At 40.9% G+C, this 19011-nt stretch overlaps 1 protein-coding gene across 2 annotated transcripts in view; it reads right to left on the reverse strand.

Moving 5' to 3' along the window:
* Positions 1 to 2407: 2407 nt before the first annotated feature.
* The window catches only part of PLA2R1 (phospholipase A2 receptor 1), a 45571-nt gene continuing 28967 nt past the window's right edge, over positions 2408 to 19011 (reverse strand). For both annotated transcript variants that reach the window (XM_075429908.1, XM_075429907.1), the window contains 13 exons: positions 17552 to 17616; positions 17079 to 17182; positions 15607 to 15749; positions 14669 to 14786; positions 13638 to 13768; positions 12926 to 13070; positions 9711 to 9949; positions 9031 to 9199; positions 7504 to 7644; positions 6983 to 7099; positions 6377 to 6553; positions 5608 to 5637; positions 2408 to 5381 (listed from right to left, as the gene is read on the reverse strand). In XM_075429908.1, coding sequence (XP_075286023.1) covers positions 5164 to 5381; positions 5608 to 5637; positions 6377 to 6553; positions 6983 to 7099; positions 7504 to 7644; positions 9031 to 9199; positions 9711 to 9949; positions 12926 to 13070; positions 13638 to 13768; positions 14669 to 14786; positions 15607 to 15749; positions 17079 to 17182; positions 17552 to 17616 — 1797 coding nt within the window. In that variant the 3' untranslated portion in view covers positions 2408 to 5163. The remainder of the gene's footprint in view (positions 5382 to 5607; positions 5638 to 6376; positions 6554 to 6982; positions 7100 to 7503; positions 7645 to 9030; positions 9200 to 9710; positions 9950 to 12925; positions 13071 to 13637; positions 13769 to 14668; positions 14787 to 15606; positions 15750 to 17078; positions 17183 to 17551; positions 17617 to 19011) is intronic.

The raw sequence follows: 19011 nt of genomic DNA on the forward strand, positions 1-19011 counted from the left end.
TTTATTATGAAATGTTTCTCAATGCCCTTTTTTATGGCGAAGTTTCTAAGATCAGAATCCAAATTGCAGCCGTCCTGCATAAAGATAATGGATACAGAAAGGGATCAGCAACTCTTACTCTCTGAGCAACAGAATAAAGTGGGAGAAGGAAAAAACAAATCTGCTTTCAGCAGTGCTGTGGAATGATTACTTCTGCAATGAATGACTAAAATGTCTAATAATTTTCATTCCTATGACTTCATTTTCCTTTTCCCATGTAAATTAGTAAGTAAACGCCTGCACAGATACAGTCAAGAAATAAAACATTAAAACAAATCCATTTACAGTAAAGAGACGTGGCTGGAGCATTTTCAGTGAATTACCTTTCCATCAAAGGGATCAGAACCAAAACGTACCACAAAGATATATCTACTTATTTATTTAATACTCGGGAACCCAAGTGGATTTTCCCATCACTTTGCAAATGAAAGAAAAACCCACAGACCGATGCAGGGACTTGCGTTATCCCATTCCGAGCATTTCAGTGCGTCCTATTGAAGTTGTTGAGAACGAACATTGAAACTCGGAAAGCCGGCTCACCACAGCTTTGAAATGCTGCGGCCGTGGCTAAGAACTGACACAGGCTCTTTGCAGTCCTGCCCTTGGGAGTTTCGCTGCTCATTTAATTAAACTTCAAGAGGATCCGGAGCGGATCCCTCGGCTTTTCTCTCTCGCACAGCCCGTTTGCCAGCTCCGCGTGTACCACTGCCATCTACCGGCCGCAGCCAGACCCGGCGGGTGCTGCCGCCGCCCGGCTGGCCCTCGGCCCCGCCAGCGCGGAGCAGCCTTACCGCCCGGGACGTGCATCGGGCTGTGCGGGGCCGGCGCTGCCCCGCGCGGGGTCAGAATCGCCGCTCCACGGATGACCAAAGGGAATATTGCTATAGCTCCAGAAGAGGCCTCTCTTTTCTTTATTTTTTGAGCTGAGGATTTAGAGCCCAGTTGCTGAATGTGTGCAATTTAGCTTTTAACCAGAAAATTTTGCTTATATACGAATGCCCTGGAGGAAGGGTACGCCACAGATCTCATTACAGCCGGTTTATTATTGTAAGGGACTGAGGATGCCTGTTACTACACTAAGGGAGGGGCAACATGATGAAAGAAAAAAGTAGCGGGTTAAATTAAACAGGAATTTGTGCGGTGGTGCCCTGGGAATGAGAGCCGGTGGAGTCTCACAGAGCGTGCAAAAACCTCCTTTTTCCCCTACACTCCCTGCAGACTGTACTGCACAGATTTCAAGCAGCCCCACAGCCCCTCTCTCATCATGACCCAGCCACAAAGGAGTGTGTGTGTGTCTGTGTGTGCAAAGACAGGGGAAGGGAGGAGGAGAGGAGAAAGGAGGAGGATCCCTGTGCAAGGAAGGGCAGCACCGCACCCAGGAGAGGCGCAGCTGGAAAGGGCTTTGCCTAGGGGACATGTTGCCCACTTGCAGCTTTGTGCCTCAACCCTTCCCTCTGCCCAGCCACGCCGGACATCTCCAGCATATGTATGTTCCCATTGCAGAGTCCCATCCAGCTGGGATGCGACCGCTGCATCAGGCACCTCTTTCCCTGAGAGACATGCTGCGACGTCTGCTAAAGGGACCAGGAGGTAAATCTTCTCCTGGAATGGAGTCTGCAAAAATAAGCACATGGTTTTTCCAGTCCCTAATATCTGACAGACAAGGTTTGTCATATGTTGGCCTGAATGTGTCTTCTCTGGTGGGAATACCCGTCTATCGCCCAAGGGAGTGGTATGAAAACATCTAACACTTTCCTGTCAGCAAACACATTCAAAGAAGCTGGCACAGCAGAGGAAAATGCAACATTCATTTCCTTGCTCAGGTTCTGGAGAACCCAGTTCTTGGACATGGGAAGCATGATGCTACCCACGGAAGTTACTGCGCTGCAGCCCATGTACCTCCACCTTGTTTGTGGCAGAAACAAATGGGCTCCCACACAACACAGCCTCCACAGTCCAGCAGGAAAATCCCTCCAGCCCATCACTCATCCCTGGTTGCCCCAGCTCCCAGGGCTGCCAGGAAGAGGCAACAGGCCGGGAGAACATCTGTGCATTTAGTGCCATGCTCCCACCCACCATCCTCCCTGACGGTGCTGTGGCTCCTTCCTCCTCCCAGCACCTCCTGCACACAGGTCCGGGGGCATCCTCATCCATGCCCTGGGAAACACTGGGGACACCACACGTGTGGAGACTCTCTGCAGTGCCCAGGTCTGCGTCCAGCCGCACAGTCAGAAAGCAGGCGGGTGCAAGCTGTCCCTCTCCTACCAGGAAGACTCCGTGTGCAGCCTGGGAACTGCTGTTACAAGACACTAAAGCCTGGCAGCTACATAAAGCTGTGGCAAGATTCAAGAAAACTTGCAGCACAAAAAACTATTAGTCACACTTTAATTTTCCAGTTGAAATAATACAGTGAACCCAGCTGCCAATATCCTCAAGGTCAGCAGCAAAACCAGTCACCACACTCTGATCAGGAATAGTACAGCAGACCTCTGATTAAGGGAAAACAAACAAAAGATATGGTAACAAAATCCAGAACAAGGACTAGAAAGCAATCAACGGTTACATTCTTGAGTGAGTAATACCTGCAATTATAAAAGTTAAATGATGAAAGATTTAACAATAAATATTTAAGGGTTGGTTCCCTCAAACCCATTTCAAAGTATGAAGAAAACAGTGCTTGAACTATTTTTATCTTAACGTAATCAGAGCTGATGATAATCAACAATCACTATTTTCAGGTTAGGGTTATTTATTATACCACCGCCCTTCAAATGTATTTAAACAATTACAACATACCTCAAAGAAAATTGATAAAAAGCCTATGTCATGTTTTGTGAGAAAAATATATGCCTTCATTGACCACATCAGAATCTGACAAGAGTCTGCATAACTAGGTAACAGCACAGCAGCCTGACAAATACACGGCCATGATGACGATGCAGCTCACTCTCGCAAACAAAAAACATCCTGCAAGCCCCTCTGCTTGCTGTAAGAAAGCAGCAATTACACACTCATCAGTAGATGTGATGAAGGGGATTTGTTGGTTTAAGTTCCTCCAACGGTAGTTTAAAAAGGTGACATTCTCATGGGGAAGGGAGAGATGGTCACAACCTTTTTTCTTCTGTTTTTTTGGTGGTCAAGGATCTATCACAGTTCATACACACAAAGAGCAGATTATTTGTCAATGGCAATCAAAAGCTGCAGCCCACAGACTCCAATAGTGGACTTCACATAAAAACAATCCCATAGACAAATCTACAGGACTAAGAATAAACTTTAAAAACATTACTGAAGACTAATGTATGGGGTCAAACCATTAGGCAAAATATGCACAGAAAACCTATTTATATTTTATATGACGGAAAAAACTCAGATTAAGAACTTGTGATAGCTACACCCACAGAAGTTATCAAAAACACTAAGTTGAAAATGATATGGGGATCAAAACCATCTGCAACATTTCTGACAACATTTTTGAATGGTTCTGTAAACCAGCACAGAAATATTCTAGATTTTGAATAATTTTTTTAAAATAGCCCTATACCTAATTATGACATGAACAGGCAACTGTTGGCAATGTTTCTAGAACTGGCCATGTGAAATCTGACTAGAAGGGAGTCTTACATTCCTGTGCATGTGCACAAATACTATAAAAACATTTCAGTTGGCCTTGGCTGCTTGCTCAATTCTGAGGAACGTACCTCCATCTTAGGGCTCTTGCAAAATTGTTAGAATGAGTCATATTAAAAACAAACCAACAAACCCAACAATAAACACAGCCCTTCGCAGCAATTTGAGAGATGACTGAAGGCACAGTAAATCCACTCTGAATAACACATCTTGACTAACCACTTGGTTGTCCACGCTGCAATACAACTGAAAAAAATGAAATCCCCCCCAAACCTTCCGGATGTCTTCAGAGACATGGACGGAGGGCTGGTGAGGGCGGTGGGAGTCCCACGGAGAGCAAGCGTTGCTGTCCTGGGCCACTGTAACTGAGGTAGTGCAGGGACCTGAGCTGGTCCTTCACAACCACCAGCCTGCAGACCAGCTGGTCAGCAAAATTAATCTCCTTCGTTAGCACCTTAGTATGGACACGGGACGTGAGAAGTGTCCTTCTGAGGGTCTGCTACATGGGGTTATAGGACTATAGCACCCTTTGGGAACAGCAACGTGGCTCCCACACGCATCATCCTTAGCTTTTGAGAGCAGGGGCTCAGCAGAGCATACGTGAATACTGCTTGCAGAAATACTGTAGGTGAACAGTAAAGCAATTTATTACCGTTAACTTCAGCAAGATTTATAAGTTTTTTTTTCTTCAAACAGATATTGCCCAAAAATGTCTTTAAAAGAGGTTGATGGGATTCAATTTGTGAAATAACCTAGGTGAGGGATCACATAGTTAAATCTTTAACAGGACGCTGGATGCATCTCAGATGAATATATTAACTTCAGGATGACAAAGTCCATACGCCATTATATCTCTAGACTAATTTATTTATAACGCGAACTAAACATCATGGGCCAAACTACCAAACCTCTGGCACTCCCAAGTCAAAAGTGACTTCATCTGTCTGCAAGCTTGGAAATCCACCTGGCAAGAATCCACTGTCTGAAAAATGACTGTTCATTTTGCAGAAGGAATGGCTATTAAGAAAAAAGATCTAGCCCACAATCCTTGGAATATGTTTCAGAGTTCCTAAATTCAAGGCCAAATTTTAACACTGGCTCATGAGCAGATTCTGCGACATATAAAAACAAAACACAAAAGCCCAAACGTTCCCAAAGGAAAAAGCTGCATCAAAATGCCCGCTGCTCTGGGGCCTCAGACATGACTGCTCCCTGTGAGCAGCTGGAGATTTATGGTTTGTGAGTATTTTGAGTTCCTGACTTGTCCCAAAGCAGCCAATTTCTCCATGGTTCTGCCTTGCATCCTCACCTCATCCTGCCACAAAGCAAAAACTCTCCAAGGTAGACCAGGCAAGAGCTGCTGCGTTGTTCATACCGATGGCTGCGAGGGTTCCTCTGGAGAGGGGTACCCCAGGGGACTCCCGAGGAGGAGAAAACCGCTGTAGATTGTGGAGTTTCATATGGAAGACATGACTACTTGCTACTTCTGATGAATTAATTGTTGTCACTTCTCTCAAAATCAGAAATGAGGATGCTTTCTTCCAAACCTGGAGCGTCAGCATTAATCTGTGGCAAATAGGCGTTTCTGACCCACAGTATCCTGCGGAAGAGTTGGTTATTCTGCTTGTACAGGCACCACAGAAAAACAGAAATGGCAGCCAGCATCACCAACGTCACAAGCACAGCCAGAGCTACAAGCCCACGGTACGATGCTGAAAGGGAAGGACAGAAATTGTTACTAAGCAAATATAGCTATACCTACAAATCATTCTAAATATAAACATGTAGATGTTTTATGAAAAACATATTATTACTCCTTATATGTCACCCATTTTAAATTACACGTTTAACAGTGAAAAATGTTACCTCACAAAATATCGGCTCAAAATGTGTTATTACTCCTTATAAAAACATCAAGAAAGCACAGAAGAAACTTACATTTTTCAGAGGGTTCTGTTGCATCTATATCTGAAATAGAATCCAGAAGGGTCATAAAATTACCCACAGAACTAACAAAAGTTACTATATATATATTCATGGTAAAATAGATACTGAGAAGACAACCTACCTAAGACCATACAAGAGCAGGCTGCTCTTTGTTTAACTTGACTCATGCCAATGGGGTTCCAACTGGCCAAGTTAAACACGACCTAATCTGTTATCTAAAATCCCCTAAATTTAATGGAATATATGAATTGACATTTGTGCAAGGATAAGCAGCAGCATTTATCCACTTTTTAAAGTGCAAATGCATGAGCAGAACTGTGCAGGGTTAGATTAATCTAGCTGCTGAGTCCAACAGCGACTCGGGCATTCTGGGTGGGCTCTCAAAACATTTCAGCTCTCTCACAGACCCACATTCCTACTGACCACATCTGTGCATCTCCCCAGGGCTGCGCCCACCCATCCCACGGGGTCCGTGGAGGTCAGCTCGATGCTCTGCACATGACTCACCCATACAACAGAAAGTCTGCTGCAGTTGGCAATAACAAAATGGCTGCCCAGGTTCCTCAAAAGGAGATTACCCTGGCTGGCTGGGTTTTTTACAGGCATTCTTTCTAATACCAAGTGACAGAATTACATACATGAAAACTAAGAGAAAGCAAGCAAGCAACATGGAACACGTAAAACAATGGTTATTGTCCTGCTTTCGACTGGGATAGACAGTTATCATGACAGAACTGACTTCTTTTATGGAAGCACATACCTGCATCCATTTTACATACAAATCCCTTTTTTTCTCTGCATGGAGAGAACTGCCAGACTCCATCTGTGGTCCTCAGGCTGATACAGAAATTCCCTTTGAGTTGATCAAATTCAGGCTCCCTGATGCCCCAGTTAGAATAATTTAAGGGAGAACCATCAAACCAGGAGATTGTCTCATCTAAGGGCAGAAGTTATAAAGCATTATAAAATATCACAGTATTTTGATAAATATCTGTTTCAGTTGGACTTACCCTCACATCGAAAAATATTCTATTATGGAATGCCAGGACTTTGTTTAGCCACTATATTTTTTTTTTTTTGAAGTATTTAAAAACATCCTATGTAGTTTACACAGAAGACAGTCTGTAGTCCTTCTTTAAGAAGAAAATAAAGGCATTCACATGCATACATAGATACTGAGTATTCAGAATACTAATAGGTAATGATTACAGAAAGCTTGACTGGCTTTACTACATCATAAACAGGTAATAAGCAGGGAAAAAATCTCAAAAGATAACCATGTTTTGGAAGGTGGTTACACCAGAATTAAACCAGCCAAAAACCAAACCAGATTCTTACGTGCAGTTCTCTTCCACCCCAAACTTACTGCCTGTAACAAGCAGGATGTTCAACCAAACCATTTGCACAGAATAACCAAAACTGTGCAGTTCTTCCAAAATGAAGGCATGTTCATCTTCATCTTGAATAGTTAGAAGATTTGATCCTACAGATTAAACAGAGAACAAATCTTCAAACAATACATTTCAAAATGTTAATATTATGACCCTTAATTGAAAAGCTTGAGAAGGCTGGTTATACATTGTCAGTTCTTAAATCTGCAATGTGAAAACACTCACGCTCATCTAAAACTCTCTCTCACATGAGATTTTGAAACATGTTTGAAGGAAAAGAAATGCATCTTATGTGTTACTCTAGAAATCAGTATTTTCACACGGAAAGCAAAATTTTTTGATGTGTGTTGCCTCCAATTTCATAGCTGGCTTATGAGCTCCACTATCATTATCTTGAAGTAGAGAAAACACACGCTATGATTTCAGTCATTTCAGAAAATGTACTTTTTTTTAAGATATCACAATGACATTTTGTATCTACAAAATAACCATTTACCTTGATTTCTGCAGACTTCATATGCAGTATCAAAACTTGTGCCCTGCAGAACTGTGGAAAAGCTGTAGCAACTGTTTTTGAATTTGATCCAGGGAACAGTTTTTTCTGAACATAAGCCTTTATAGGCAGTGAGTTTCTTTTCTGTGATAGAAATAACAGCACAGCTCTATTGGCACAACAACATACATATTAATATAACATTCCACACGCTGTTTTGGAGTAATGCTAATAAGCACATTATTGTGTTATGCCTCTGTTTTCCAAAGTGAAAATCTAGTGGTTGTCTATATTTGTATTAGGCGAGTAAAGTTGGTTTTATTTCCAATCAAAAACCTTGCTGGATTGTAACAGCAGTATCAGGACAATCTAACCAATGCTGCTGTGCATGGGGAGTTACGACCAAACTACAGGCATGTCAGAGCACTCCAGGCTGCCCGGCTTCTCCCAGAGGGCTGGGGATTTCCAAGGACTGCAGCGTTTCTCTCCACTAAGCCACAAAGGTAACTTCATGCCAAACACCGCGGCACAGAGGAGAGTGTCCCGCCGGTGAGCAGCAGCCAGCCTCTCCAGCGTGCAATGTGCTGCAGCAAAGAGTCCCTCTGACTCTGCAACTCTGCAAGCTCACTTTGCAAACCCCAGCACCACTTTTTGACAGTGCTGTAGACTCAGCTGTGTCAGCTCTGGTCTCACACTCAACCTACATTACTACAAAACACAACTTTTGAAAATTACATAAACCTTACACTATATACGGTTACATAACTTGAGAAACAAATGAGAAAATTAGTGAGCTTCACTACAAAAACCATGCTAAAGAGTAATTTTTGTCTTGAAGGATACCAAAACAGCTTTCTCTCAGTACATCCAAAAGCTGTAATATGCTGTAGGCAAACCCCTGGTGATCAATACCACCTAACAGGACGTATTTTGAGAACTGGATGCTGTCAAAGACTCTGCAGTCCTGGATCAAACGGAGTTCCAGAGCTGAAGTCTGGATTCAAATGAAGCCCAAGAAACTGACAGAGCATTCCAGGAAACACAGTGTATTTTAGGATACAGGAAAATATTCTAATCTTTACCAAAAAAAAGTTGCAAAATGTCTTATGCAAGATGTGACTCTAATTTTTCACTTTGCTCTCAATGCTTCCCTTCTCCCATCCCACGGTTAATTGCAGAAAACTGAATTTATTTCCCTTCACGCTAGGATATTAGCAGTCATCATTTTTCACAGACAATACAGTGCTCACTGAAGAGACAGAGTAAGTAATTTTGTTGTTTCTTTCTTATTATGAAAGTTCTCTTTCCATTTTCTTATGGACCAGACCTGATAGCCAATATTTTATGGTGAAAAAATGATTTCACAAATAGACGATACAGCAAGGAAACGCCAGAAATATACTTCAGTTTTGAGTAATCCTATCATCATTGCTTAACCTCAAACCAATTAATTTCCTTTCCTGTACTTTCACTCTCAATGCACACAATTGCAGCTGCAAAGATATAACACAAAACTTGACGCTGACTTACTGGGTGGCACATGGCAAACGGCTCCTTGCAGAAGTCGCTCGCAGTTCGCACTTTTCCAGTGCCCCGAAGTATCAATGTAAACACAGCTGCCAAAGGCCTGGGACTCGTCATCTTCCCAGAAGGTAAACAAGGACTTTGTCCCATCCGACCATTCAAAGTGAAGCCCATTCTGTCAAAACAAATTTCAGATTATCTTTCTGATGTGTTTTAGCACCATACAAGCTCATCTTCTTCTGGTGGCATCCTCACCAGATACTACAGAGTGTCTTTTATGTTTCCAAAGGCTGGGTAGATCCAGAAGGATCTACAAAAAGCAGATCTCCCAGCTTACTTCTGGGAGACCACAAACTACATCTAAATTTTCAGCAAGTCATTATTTGGGCCATTGAGCAACTAAAATTGAAACAGTATCATTTCAATGGTGACACTACAAAAGGTTTTTTGTGTGTTTTAAAATGTTTTCTTTGGCTTTTAGCTTTCAGTAGTCATTGCACCAAAACGGCTCTCATTAGATTTATACATTACGTTGCAAAAAAAATGGTCAGGGCTCAAGCTTTCCAGGGTTTCATTTCCAGACGCAAACTTCCTCTGACTTCAAACGAGTGACACAGCTCGTTAGCCTGTTACTGGAAAAACTCCTTCGCAGCATCGCATTCACAGCCAGGCAGCCCACTACGTACATCCGAAGTGAACAGCCCGATCCAGTGGTTGTATCCCAGCCGATTCACAATGACCGTGAGGAAAGCTTGCTGATACTGGTCTGTAACACTGACCAACTCTGCGCCATTTGCCATGCAGGTTTTTAAAGCTGAAGACCATGTAAAATTTCCACGTATTAGTTTATATGTTCTGTTTCCATATTCTAAAGTATCTGGCACAGGGTGCATCTCAGATGCATTGACGACATGTCTGGATGTGTCTGTTATAAACAGAAAGAAAGGATTTATTCATTTTTTAAACCAGACAGCTTGAACATAGCAGAAAAGCTCCTAAAAAATCAGAACTATCCTTAAAAACAAATCTAAAAATTGTACACTCCTTGGTTTCAGAAAGACGCTGTGAACTTTAAAAAGAAAAAGACGACGATGACGACCAGAACAGTATCTGAAATTCCATCATGGCACAAAACTCATCACAGGAGTGAATGAGTTTATGGAATAACAACAAAAAAAGAAAACCTGGATGGAGTTAATTCCACTGGCTGGATCTTTGAAGGTCAGTAAGCAATCACCTGGGATCTGTGAATATCCCTAATGTCCAACAGCAGTGGGCTGCTGAGTGCTCTTATCCTAGACACTTTGCATGTAATTTAGAGTGCCTCTTTTTTGACCCGTTATTTTTAACAATTTCCAAGATCAGTTTACAGCACAAAGCCTGGCCTCACAAATAATCGTACTGGCACAACCAAGAGGATGACAAACTATGGCTCATGGTACAAGGGCGTGCTTGGGAGCTTCTCGAGCTCATCTTTACTATCCATGAGCCAACACAGGGAAGATCACAGTACTGACACTTAAAGAGAAATCCTCTGTGCAAGGAGACTTAGATCTCTTTTTGGTGACAAACTAACACAGCAACATCCAGAAAACAAAAGGAAGAAGCAGACTTTTTAGATTTAAGAAATAGAGGGAGTCTTCCATGAGAAAAACAATCAGGAGACAGACACCATCTCCACCCCAGCCCAGGTTGTGATGCTGCCGTGCTAGCTCTTCTAGAGGAGGCAATGCCTTTGCCAATGTGTATGAATGCCCACAGGATACTTTGAACAAGACTATCAAAATAAAGCAATGCCTCAGTTTGAATCCTGTTTGTCAGTTTGGATTAATTACTTCTGTCCATAAAACTTCTCCGTGATTATAAAACGAAGTGGTTGCTTTGCTACGAGGTGGAGTGCTTTTAGACTTGGTTCCCTTTATGACCAAGAGAGGAGTGTTAACAAGCATCTTAAAATAGTAAATTAATTTATTACTTGTCATTCACAAATCATTTAAAATTAGAAATTTCTAAGCAAGAAAAAGTTCTGCTCTTGAGCTAACTGAAGGATTCTATTTTGTTCCAGCTTTCAGTGCACATCAATGTTTAAAAAAAGGCAGGAAACGCAGTAAAATGCTGACACAATCCTAAGGCAAGCATCACTAAGAGATCAGAGCCCAGTTCAGATCTCCTGCTGGTTTTCTTCATCTTAATCTCCTACAGAAAATAATTCAAACACAGGGAGACAGGACGCAGACAGGATGGCAGAAGCAAAGCCCCAGCTCATCATTCCAGGAATTGACACATTTGTTGGGACGTTTAAGGAAATCTAGCAGTTCACTACCGCCAGCAAGGGGCTGTCTCAATTCTCCCTTCCTTGCTCCTCTACTCTTCCAGCTGCATATTCCCATGCACCGGTCTGGTGTTTGCCTGACCCTGCACTGAGCCGATGCAGCCTGGAAAAGCTGCACAAAATGACATCAGTTAAGGGGGAGGCGGGGGTGGGAGGGGGGAAGTGAAATAAAAAGAGGAGACAGGAAGGTTTTCCGCTGAATTAGCAAGCTGAACTGCCTGATGGTTTGGGAGAGCGCCATGGGTGTCACTCAGGGAAAGCAGGATGGGTCCCTTCACTCCCAGGAGCACCCTGCTGCGCATGGGGCAGGCGGGCAGCGCTGAGCCCAGGGCACAGCGTGTCCCCCCATCCCCAGCACACTTTGGCCAGGTCCTGTGGGCCACACTCACATTCACCCAGCCAGGAAACGTGGGGAGGGTCCTGCACACCCAGCGCAGCCCCAGCCCTCCCCAGGCACCCTAAGGCAACAGTTTCCCTTCCTGCCTTTTAAAGCCTTTTCCATCTGTCTGAAGCAGCGGAAAGGGGTTAAAATACAAATGTTTGGCAGGTAAGCAAAACAAAACAGCAGGAAAATGCATTTATTTATTTTTTCTACACTGCGTGCAGGATTACTCCAGCACTCCCTGCAACTGCAGTTCATAATAAATGACATCAAATACAGCTATGGCTTGCTAGCGCCACATGTGAGCACTGCCCAAAGCTTGTATTTGTTTATTCTACTTCTCGACTCACCCTCCCTCGCCTCATGGGCAGCCAGCAGGAGAGGACTGACTCTGCGGACCTGGGGCTTAACTAAGAGGTGATGTATAAAGCTGAGCCATATAAAACCACCCCCGCAGTAAGTGCAGGACCCAAGGATGTTCCTCACAGGCTCAGATTACAGCCTTCCCTTTGCCTTAGGGTTAGTAATTTGCTGCTGGTCAATTTTGGCCATGCGCCCCCAGGGACAGCCAGTGGCTCCCAGCCCGAGAAGCGATGCGGGAGAGTATGGCTTGAGGAGACCCAGCAGCCTGTGCTCCCTGCAAAAGCTTTGTGCTTCTGGCAGGTGAACGTTATGGTAACAGAATTACAGAAGCGTGAAAAGAAAAGTCAAACCCTATTTGATTGGCCAAGTCTGTCTGCCTTGCTCACAGAAATGTGTTTTCTACAGTCTAGTCTGATCTAATAGTGCAAGTCTCACCCTCCTCCTCCAAAAAAAAAAATCATATTTTCATCAGAATTACCCTCAGTTTTGCCTTTTGTAATTTCAGGCTGTTATTCTGCTTGCTATGGCAGAAAACATGCAATTTCAGCTCTATTCCTGAATCTAAGATATGCAACAGAAAGCTCAAAGTTGGGAAGAAAATTTAATAACAATGTATTTTTTTAGAAATTACTTCTACATCACAGCTATTGTTTTATTAAATAATGTAGAGCTAGTCTGTCTAAATATCAAAGTAAAACTATCTTAGACATCTTTCACGCCCCTGACTTTACAGACACCTATAACAAGCTGATTCTAGATGAAAACACAGATGCATTCAATATAGTCAGAAAAGAGAACAGAAGCAAAGCAAAACAAAACCTTACCCTGAGTCTTCTGGCAGACAAACCCATAATTTTTCTCACAGTTTTCTAAGTACCATTTTCCCGTAAAATAAAAATTAGGGTTATTTGATACTAGTGTGCATAGTGGAAGTTGTTGTTGAATGTTTGCACTGTTATAACGCTGTCTCTGCAATCAACACAGAACCTTATATTAATTAAAAACAATACTGTGTAAAAACTGCGCAATTATTACATTAAATTTAGAAGAATAATTATCTGAAAGTCACTATTATAAATATTTAAGTAGAACAATGAACATTGCCACAAATACAATTTGAAACAATAACCTCCTAATAAAAAAGTCACAAGCTTTCGCTGAACAAGCTAAAATGCTAAGCCCAATGTGGACTAACATGGTGTAAAACAATAGATTAAAATACAAAATTCATAATCTTGCTCCTAAACTTTGCTCAGACCCAGCATATGATACTAACCATGTAATTAAAACTTTGGTACTCAAAAGCAATTGCAAGAAAATGTGACTATAGCCACAAATCACTTCAATAACTGTCTCGATACTGCCTTTTTTGCTACCTCTAGTTATGCCCATAAATCTGTGCCCACAGCTGTCTGAAGTTGCAAAAACTAAGGGAAGACTAAGTGGCTACCCAGTTAGGCCTTGTCTTTGTGGCAGTCATGATTATTATGCATAAAACAACTTCTCACTATCCTTAACCCCCCTGGAAATACTCACATCCACCACTTCAACTGGAGACCAGTTGGAATACATTGGAGACTTTTCATTCAGCCATTTTTCATAATCGTCACTCTGGAGACCTATCCAAACACTAGTTTTCCATCCAAACAGATTCATTGTTATGAAAGCTGGAAAATGAAACAGGAGTAAAATATAAAATATAATTAACTGGTAACCATTTAGGGACAGATGAATTCTCTCCAACACTCTAAAGCACTGAAAAATTTAATTACTAATCAATGATATTACATAGTCAGTAGAAAGTAAGAACATGAGTGGCAGCTCAGTGTCATCTAACTACAGTTTATAAATTCAGTTTAACTGATTAACTTCAGTTCATTTAGGATCTAGTCCATTAACTAATAAGTCTTCCAGAAATCTTCACAGCAGCTTGAACAACTTAAGTATTAGTTCAGGTTTCTGTCCCACTGAAAAAGCTTTTCTCAGTTTTAATTAAAAATAATATTTAACAACTAAAGACAGCCAGTGAGATTCCTCCCATCTCCAAATAAATGGGTTTACAAGTGTATGAAATTCAACCACAGATTTTTATGAATAGGGATTATAAATACTTCCAAGTGTGCTGGCATTTATTTCTCTGACAGTTCCAGCCTAGTGCCAAGCTTATGTGCTATATTATAGATCAGATTTTAAGCACTATTAAAGGATCAAAATGAGATTACTTCTGTAACAGTGTGATGTTGCATTCATAAGACAGAAATTTTACATAGCAAATTTTTAAACAGGTATTCAATTTCATTTTTTTTTATTTCTAACGCATGACAGTAAGCACAAAAGAAATTATAATTACTCCTCAAAACGCACCTGTCACATAGCTCAATGGATATTTGAAATCTTTACATTTTGGGAAACTGGGAAAGAGAAACACTAATTTGTTTGAAGCAGTGGAACCATGAGTAGGATCTGAGCAATCTTTTTTCCTAAATCTGTATGCAAGACGAAGCTTTACTACAGCAAACTAATGAAGATGAAATTTTATTTATTTTATAGTATTTTCAATACTCTACCTTGTTCCAGTTCATCATCGAGGGAAGCGAGTGAGCCATCATAGCTACTGCAGAATTCTTGTGCAGAGTACCAGCTTCTCCGATGCTCTGGATCCTTCGGAATTTGTATCAAAAAGCACTGTTTCGAAGAAAAAAAATCAAAAAGGCTTGTTTTGTTTTTTTCTCCAGTTTAAAAACTATTTATCAATCACTAAGAGTGATCACTAAAACATTTCACACGCTGTTACTGAAAGCTAAATATTTCATTAGTTTCTGTCCTGCAGTGGGCCTCTCCAACATGCTTGGTATCAGTTTCCACCTGCGATCACGCCTGGACTCCAATTAGTTGTTTAAAGGCAAACACAATCTGGGTTAAATTTGTCCTTGTAGTCACTGTAGTTTAGCACTGGGATAAATCCAGCCACCTCAATGCACGTTGCTATTACGGAACATAAGTATTTAAGAGAAGCCTGATGAAATAATTGCCTTTCGACCTTCAATTGCAAATAGACTTTGGTTTATAATTATCTTTGATGAACCCTATTTGAAACAGCATCTTTCGGAGAATGACAGCAGTTAGGGACCATTCAGTACAACAAGGGGTCAGAAATCTGAGAGCTTCAAAGACTCTCAAGAATTGTCATAAGTGGAAAAGAGAGGCTGGAACAGGCTTTTTACAGCAAAAGCACAAATACACTTAGATAGCTTTTACATATATGAGTATTCATTTTCTTCAACTAAAGTAAAAATTTTGACAACTTATTAAGTCAACTGCTGTATGCAAAGCTACTTAATAGCTGTAAACCTTTGTATCACTGTCACTAGTTATAAAACTAAGAACCTTGCTTTCAAAAAGGAAGAAAATCTTCAAATATTGAATAATCCTTAAGAAGTCAAATTTTCCATAAGTATGGAAGGCATTTTAAATAATCAAACAGCAGAAAAAAAAAATGTTTTACTTTGAATCCAAAGCGCAACCAGCCTTTGGGACATATTCCTTGCTGGTTCTGGTCTTCTGGAATCTCTTTCTCTATTTTCCATGCAACTTTACGCTTACAAATACAGGGAAGAGAGACAGTACAGTTTTCATCACCCCAGAGTCCTGTGTAAAAAGAAAAATCACAGTTCAATACTGGCTTGAGACTTGGAAAGGGTTTTTTCTTCTTAGCTAGCTTAGATATTGTTAAGAAGGGTACCTGTTCATGGTTGAGTAAGATGAGATTCTACATCAAATATATTTGGACATATTGCATTACAGTGGATTTGATGGTCCATGGGGCTCATACTTTTATTCCCAGTTTGATTTTATTGTTAAACCAATTCCTCTACACTGAGTCACATAACATATGCCTATATCATCATGTATTTAAAAAAAATATCAGTTATGCAAAAAAAAAGGAAGTGTATAGAAATTATGTCTTCCAGATAAAATAGTTTGACTTCCTTACATTGAAAGTTTTTGGCAAGACTCAGGTACTGACATAAAATGCTGACCTGCTTAGGAGGAAAATACATTTTTCGGTGGAACACAGTGCACTCAACAAGTTGTTGACCAGCTCCCATCTGCTGGCCAGCTGAAGGGGGAGGTTGGGTGGCTCTTCTTTTTATCCAATACTAATTATAGTAACGTCAAGCACTCAGAAGTCATGAATCAAAACCCCGAGGTTATGTGTGGAAAAAAAGAAGGGTTTACATTTTTTCAGTTTTGGCTTCCGAGGCTGAGATTACAAGAGAGCAACTGAATTAATTTTTTTCAGGCCTTCTCACAAATACAAAGCTGGCTATTTTTTCTTTCCATGGAACCTGACAGTTTACTATGACTTGCAGATCTTTAGAAAACAGAGACTGTGAGATGACAGAAAGCACTGGAATCAGCAGCACTGTAGTTTTTTTTTATTACTGTAGCAAAATGTAGAGTTATGTGACGATGTAAAGCCTAGCACCAAAAATATGGTACCCAAAAATCCCTCAGCAAATTGGCTATGGGATCAAAAATAAGCTAGAAACCTGAGTATTTAAAGTTGTATGCTGATAGAAAAACAGTTTATAAACACAGGAAAAATTATTCGTCATCCATCTGGCTCATTTGGTTATGAGAAAACTGACTGTGAAAACCAGCAATGCATTAACATTTTTGCTGTGCCACATAGCAGATTCTTAAGTAAAACTAAAGTTTCAGTATGACTGGATGTTCACATTTTCACATTAGGGTACTGGATCTGTTAAATCCTATAACCTAGTCTCTGAGCATATTCATGATATTTTAATATTCTTAACCATAAAAGCAGCTATGCAAATTATAACCATGTGACAGGACTATACAATCCAGGATCATGTAACATGGATTGCATTTCTTGAAAGCAATTAAAATATGACTCCTTTGGCCAACAACAGAATCAAGTCACAACTCCTGCAACAAAAGGAAATAAACCTGTTTGTGATGAAATGAAGCCACATCTTTTCCCTGGTTTCTGTGGCTCTCTCTCCCTCCCTTCATTCCAGTTCTGGTATGTTACTGGTGATTCATCTCTCCAGCTGCAGAGAAATGTAAAGAGTGTCATTACACTTTTTCCTATCCTTATCTAAAAATAGAGCCTCCATTAAAAGTGTTTGTAAGCAAATATATGGTAGAAAGTGCCCCTTTACTAAGTAAGCGTTAGAAAAACAGATGACCACAAGACTGATATTCATATCTTCGGCTTTTATCTTTGGCTTTTATATTTTATACCCCTGTTAGAAGAAATACTGTAACATGGTGACAAATTAAGGGTAATATATTCTGAATTATATTTACATGAGAACCGAAGCTGTCTCTTGAATATCCTACTCAGTCATCAAATCATTTTAGTCCATCAGACTGAACGGAGCCTGTAAACAGAGCAGCTGAAGCGTAGGTGTTCTTACCGAAATTCTTCGTTGAGGTTTTCTGCGTGCAATCCAATCCACCAGTGAACATCATTACTTGATAGCTATAAAAATAAAAAAGTTTTGCCATATGCTTAGCTGTTGCTGTCCTCTTATTAAAGCATTAATAAACCCCTAAAATCAGGCTCTGTTTGTATTCAACTGAATAGCATCTCTACCGGGTTCCAGTGGGAAGAACAGGTGCTAAATCCTGCCCATGTTAATTTATGTTGCTTCAATACAGTTATTCACGTAAATAGAGCATGATTTAGCCCCCAGTTTCCACTGTGTTACTGATGTATCTTCTGTAAATTAGGAATTCACAATTTTAGGAATTTACAGCCTATCTGGCTGTAGTCTTAGGCCAGAATTTGTTTTTCCCCAAGTCCTAAAAATAGACAATAGCAAAAAATTTCCTTTTATCATGAATATATTGCTGGTCCTTAATGATTCCAGAATGTTTGAACATTTACTGACTTTGTGTAGCTCATACAAGGGATTCCTAGAGATGCTTTCCAGACTGATTGTTGTTCTGATGAAAGGGTCTAGACTGCCACTCCTAAAAGGCACAGTATTACGGAAAAGTCGCAGAAATAATGTAATTCAAACAGCCACTTCTTATTGCGGTGCTGGATTGATTCTGCCTTAAACTATGAGCGGGCTTCACTTTCAGGGTTAGCCATTCAGTAGTCCCAGTTTTGGGGTCTTTGGGAAAGAGACAACAACAACAGTTCTGAACGTGCAGGACACTGGACTGGAACAGGCACCCTGTCTCTGAGAAGCATTTATTTTTTTCCAGAAAGAACCGAAGTGCAGCCTGTGTTGTGGCAGCCATGCCGTCCTTGGAGTTACAGTTGGGATTTCACCAGCTTACAGCTTATATAGCAATACTGAATGAAGAAAATAGACATTGCTGACAAAGAGGAGACTCAGCAATGCTGCCAGGTTTGGTATTGCCTAGCCCCTGAGTTTAGTTTTCTAATCACAGCACTCAGCCTACACATTACAGTTTTTAAACAAATAGTGAAAAATTCCATGCTAAGGCACATGCAAGGTCTATTTGGACTGCTGAGGAGTATTCTAGTGATTGCCATCCTTGCTTCTGCTTCCACAGGGAACTGGTGACAATCGCTTAGGGACACACCTGGCTCTACTGGGAAAGCTTAGCCAAAGGCAGCAGGCTTTAAAATAGCTGTGTATGTTGTATTCAGAGACGAAACTTCAAGCAAGTTAACCTGACTACAATGCCAAGGGAGTAAACTTGCCTTTTTCGTCACAGAATGCTCACAAACTGCTCTAATACCCACTAATTTTAATGATGAAATTGCTTTTAAAAGAGTTTTTGTAAGCAAACATGACTTTAAAGAAGTACTGTGATTAGCCATTTTAAGTGCTCTTAAGTTGGAAAAATACATCTTTTTTAAAGTTATGTCATTTTTTTAAGTCATAAACATTCAGTT

The sequence above is a fragment of the Opisthocomus hoazin genome, chromosome 9, assembly GCF_030867145.1.
Source record: "Opisthocomus hoazin isolate bOpiHoa1 chromosome 9, bOpiHoa1.hap1, whole genome shotgun sequence".
NCBI lineage: Eukaryota > Metazoa > Chordata > Aves > Opisthocomiformes > Opisthocomidae > Opisthocomus > Opisthocomus hoazin.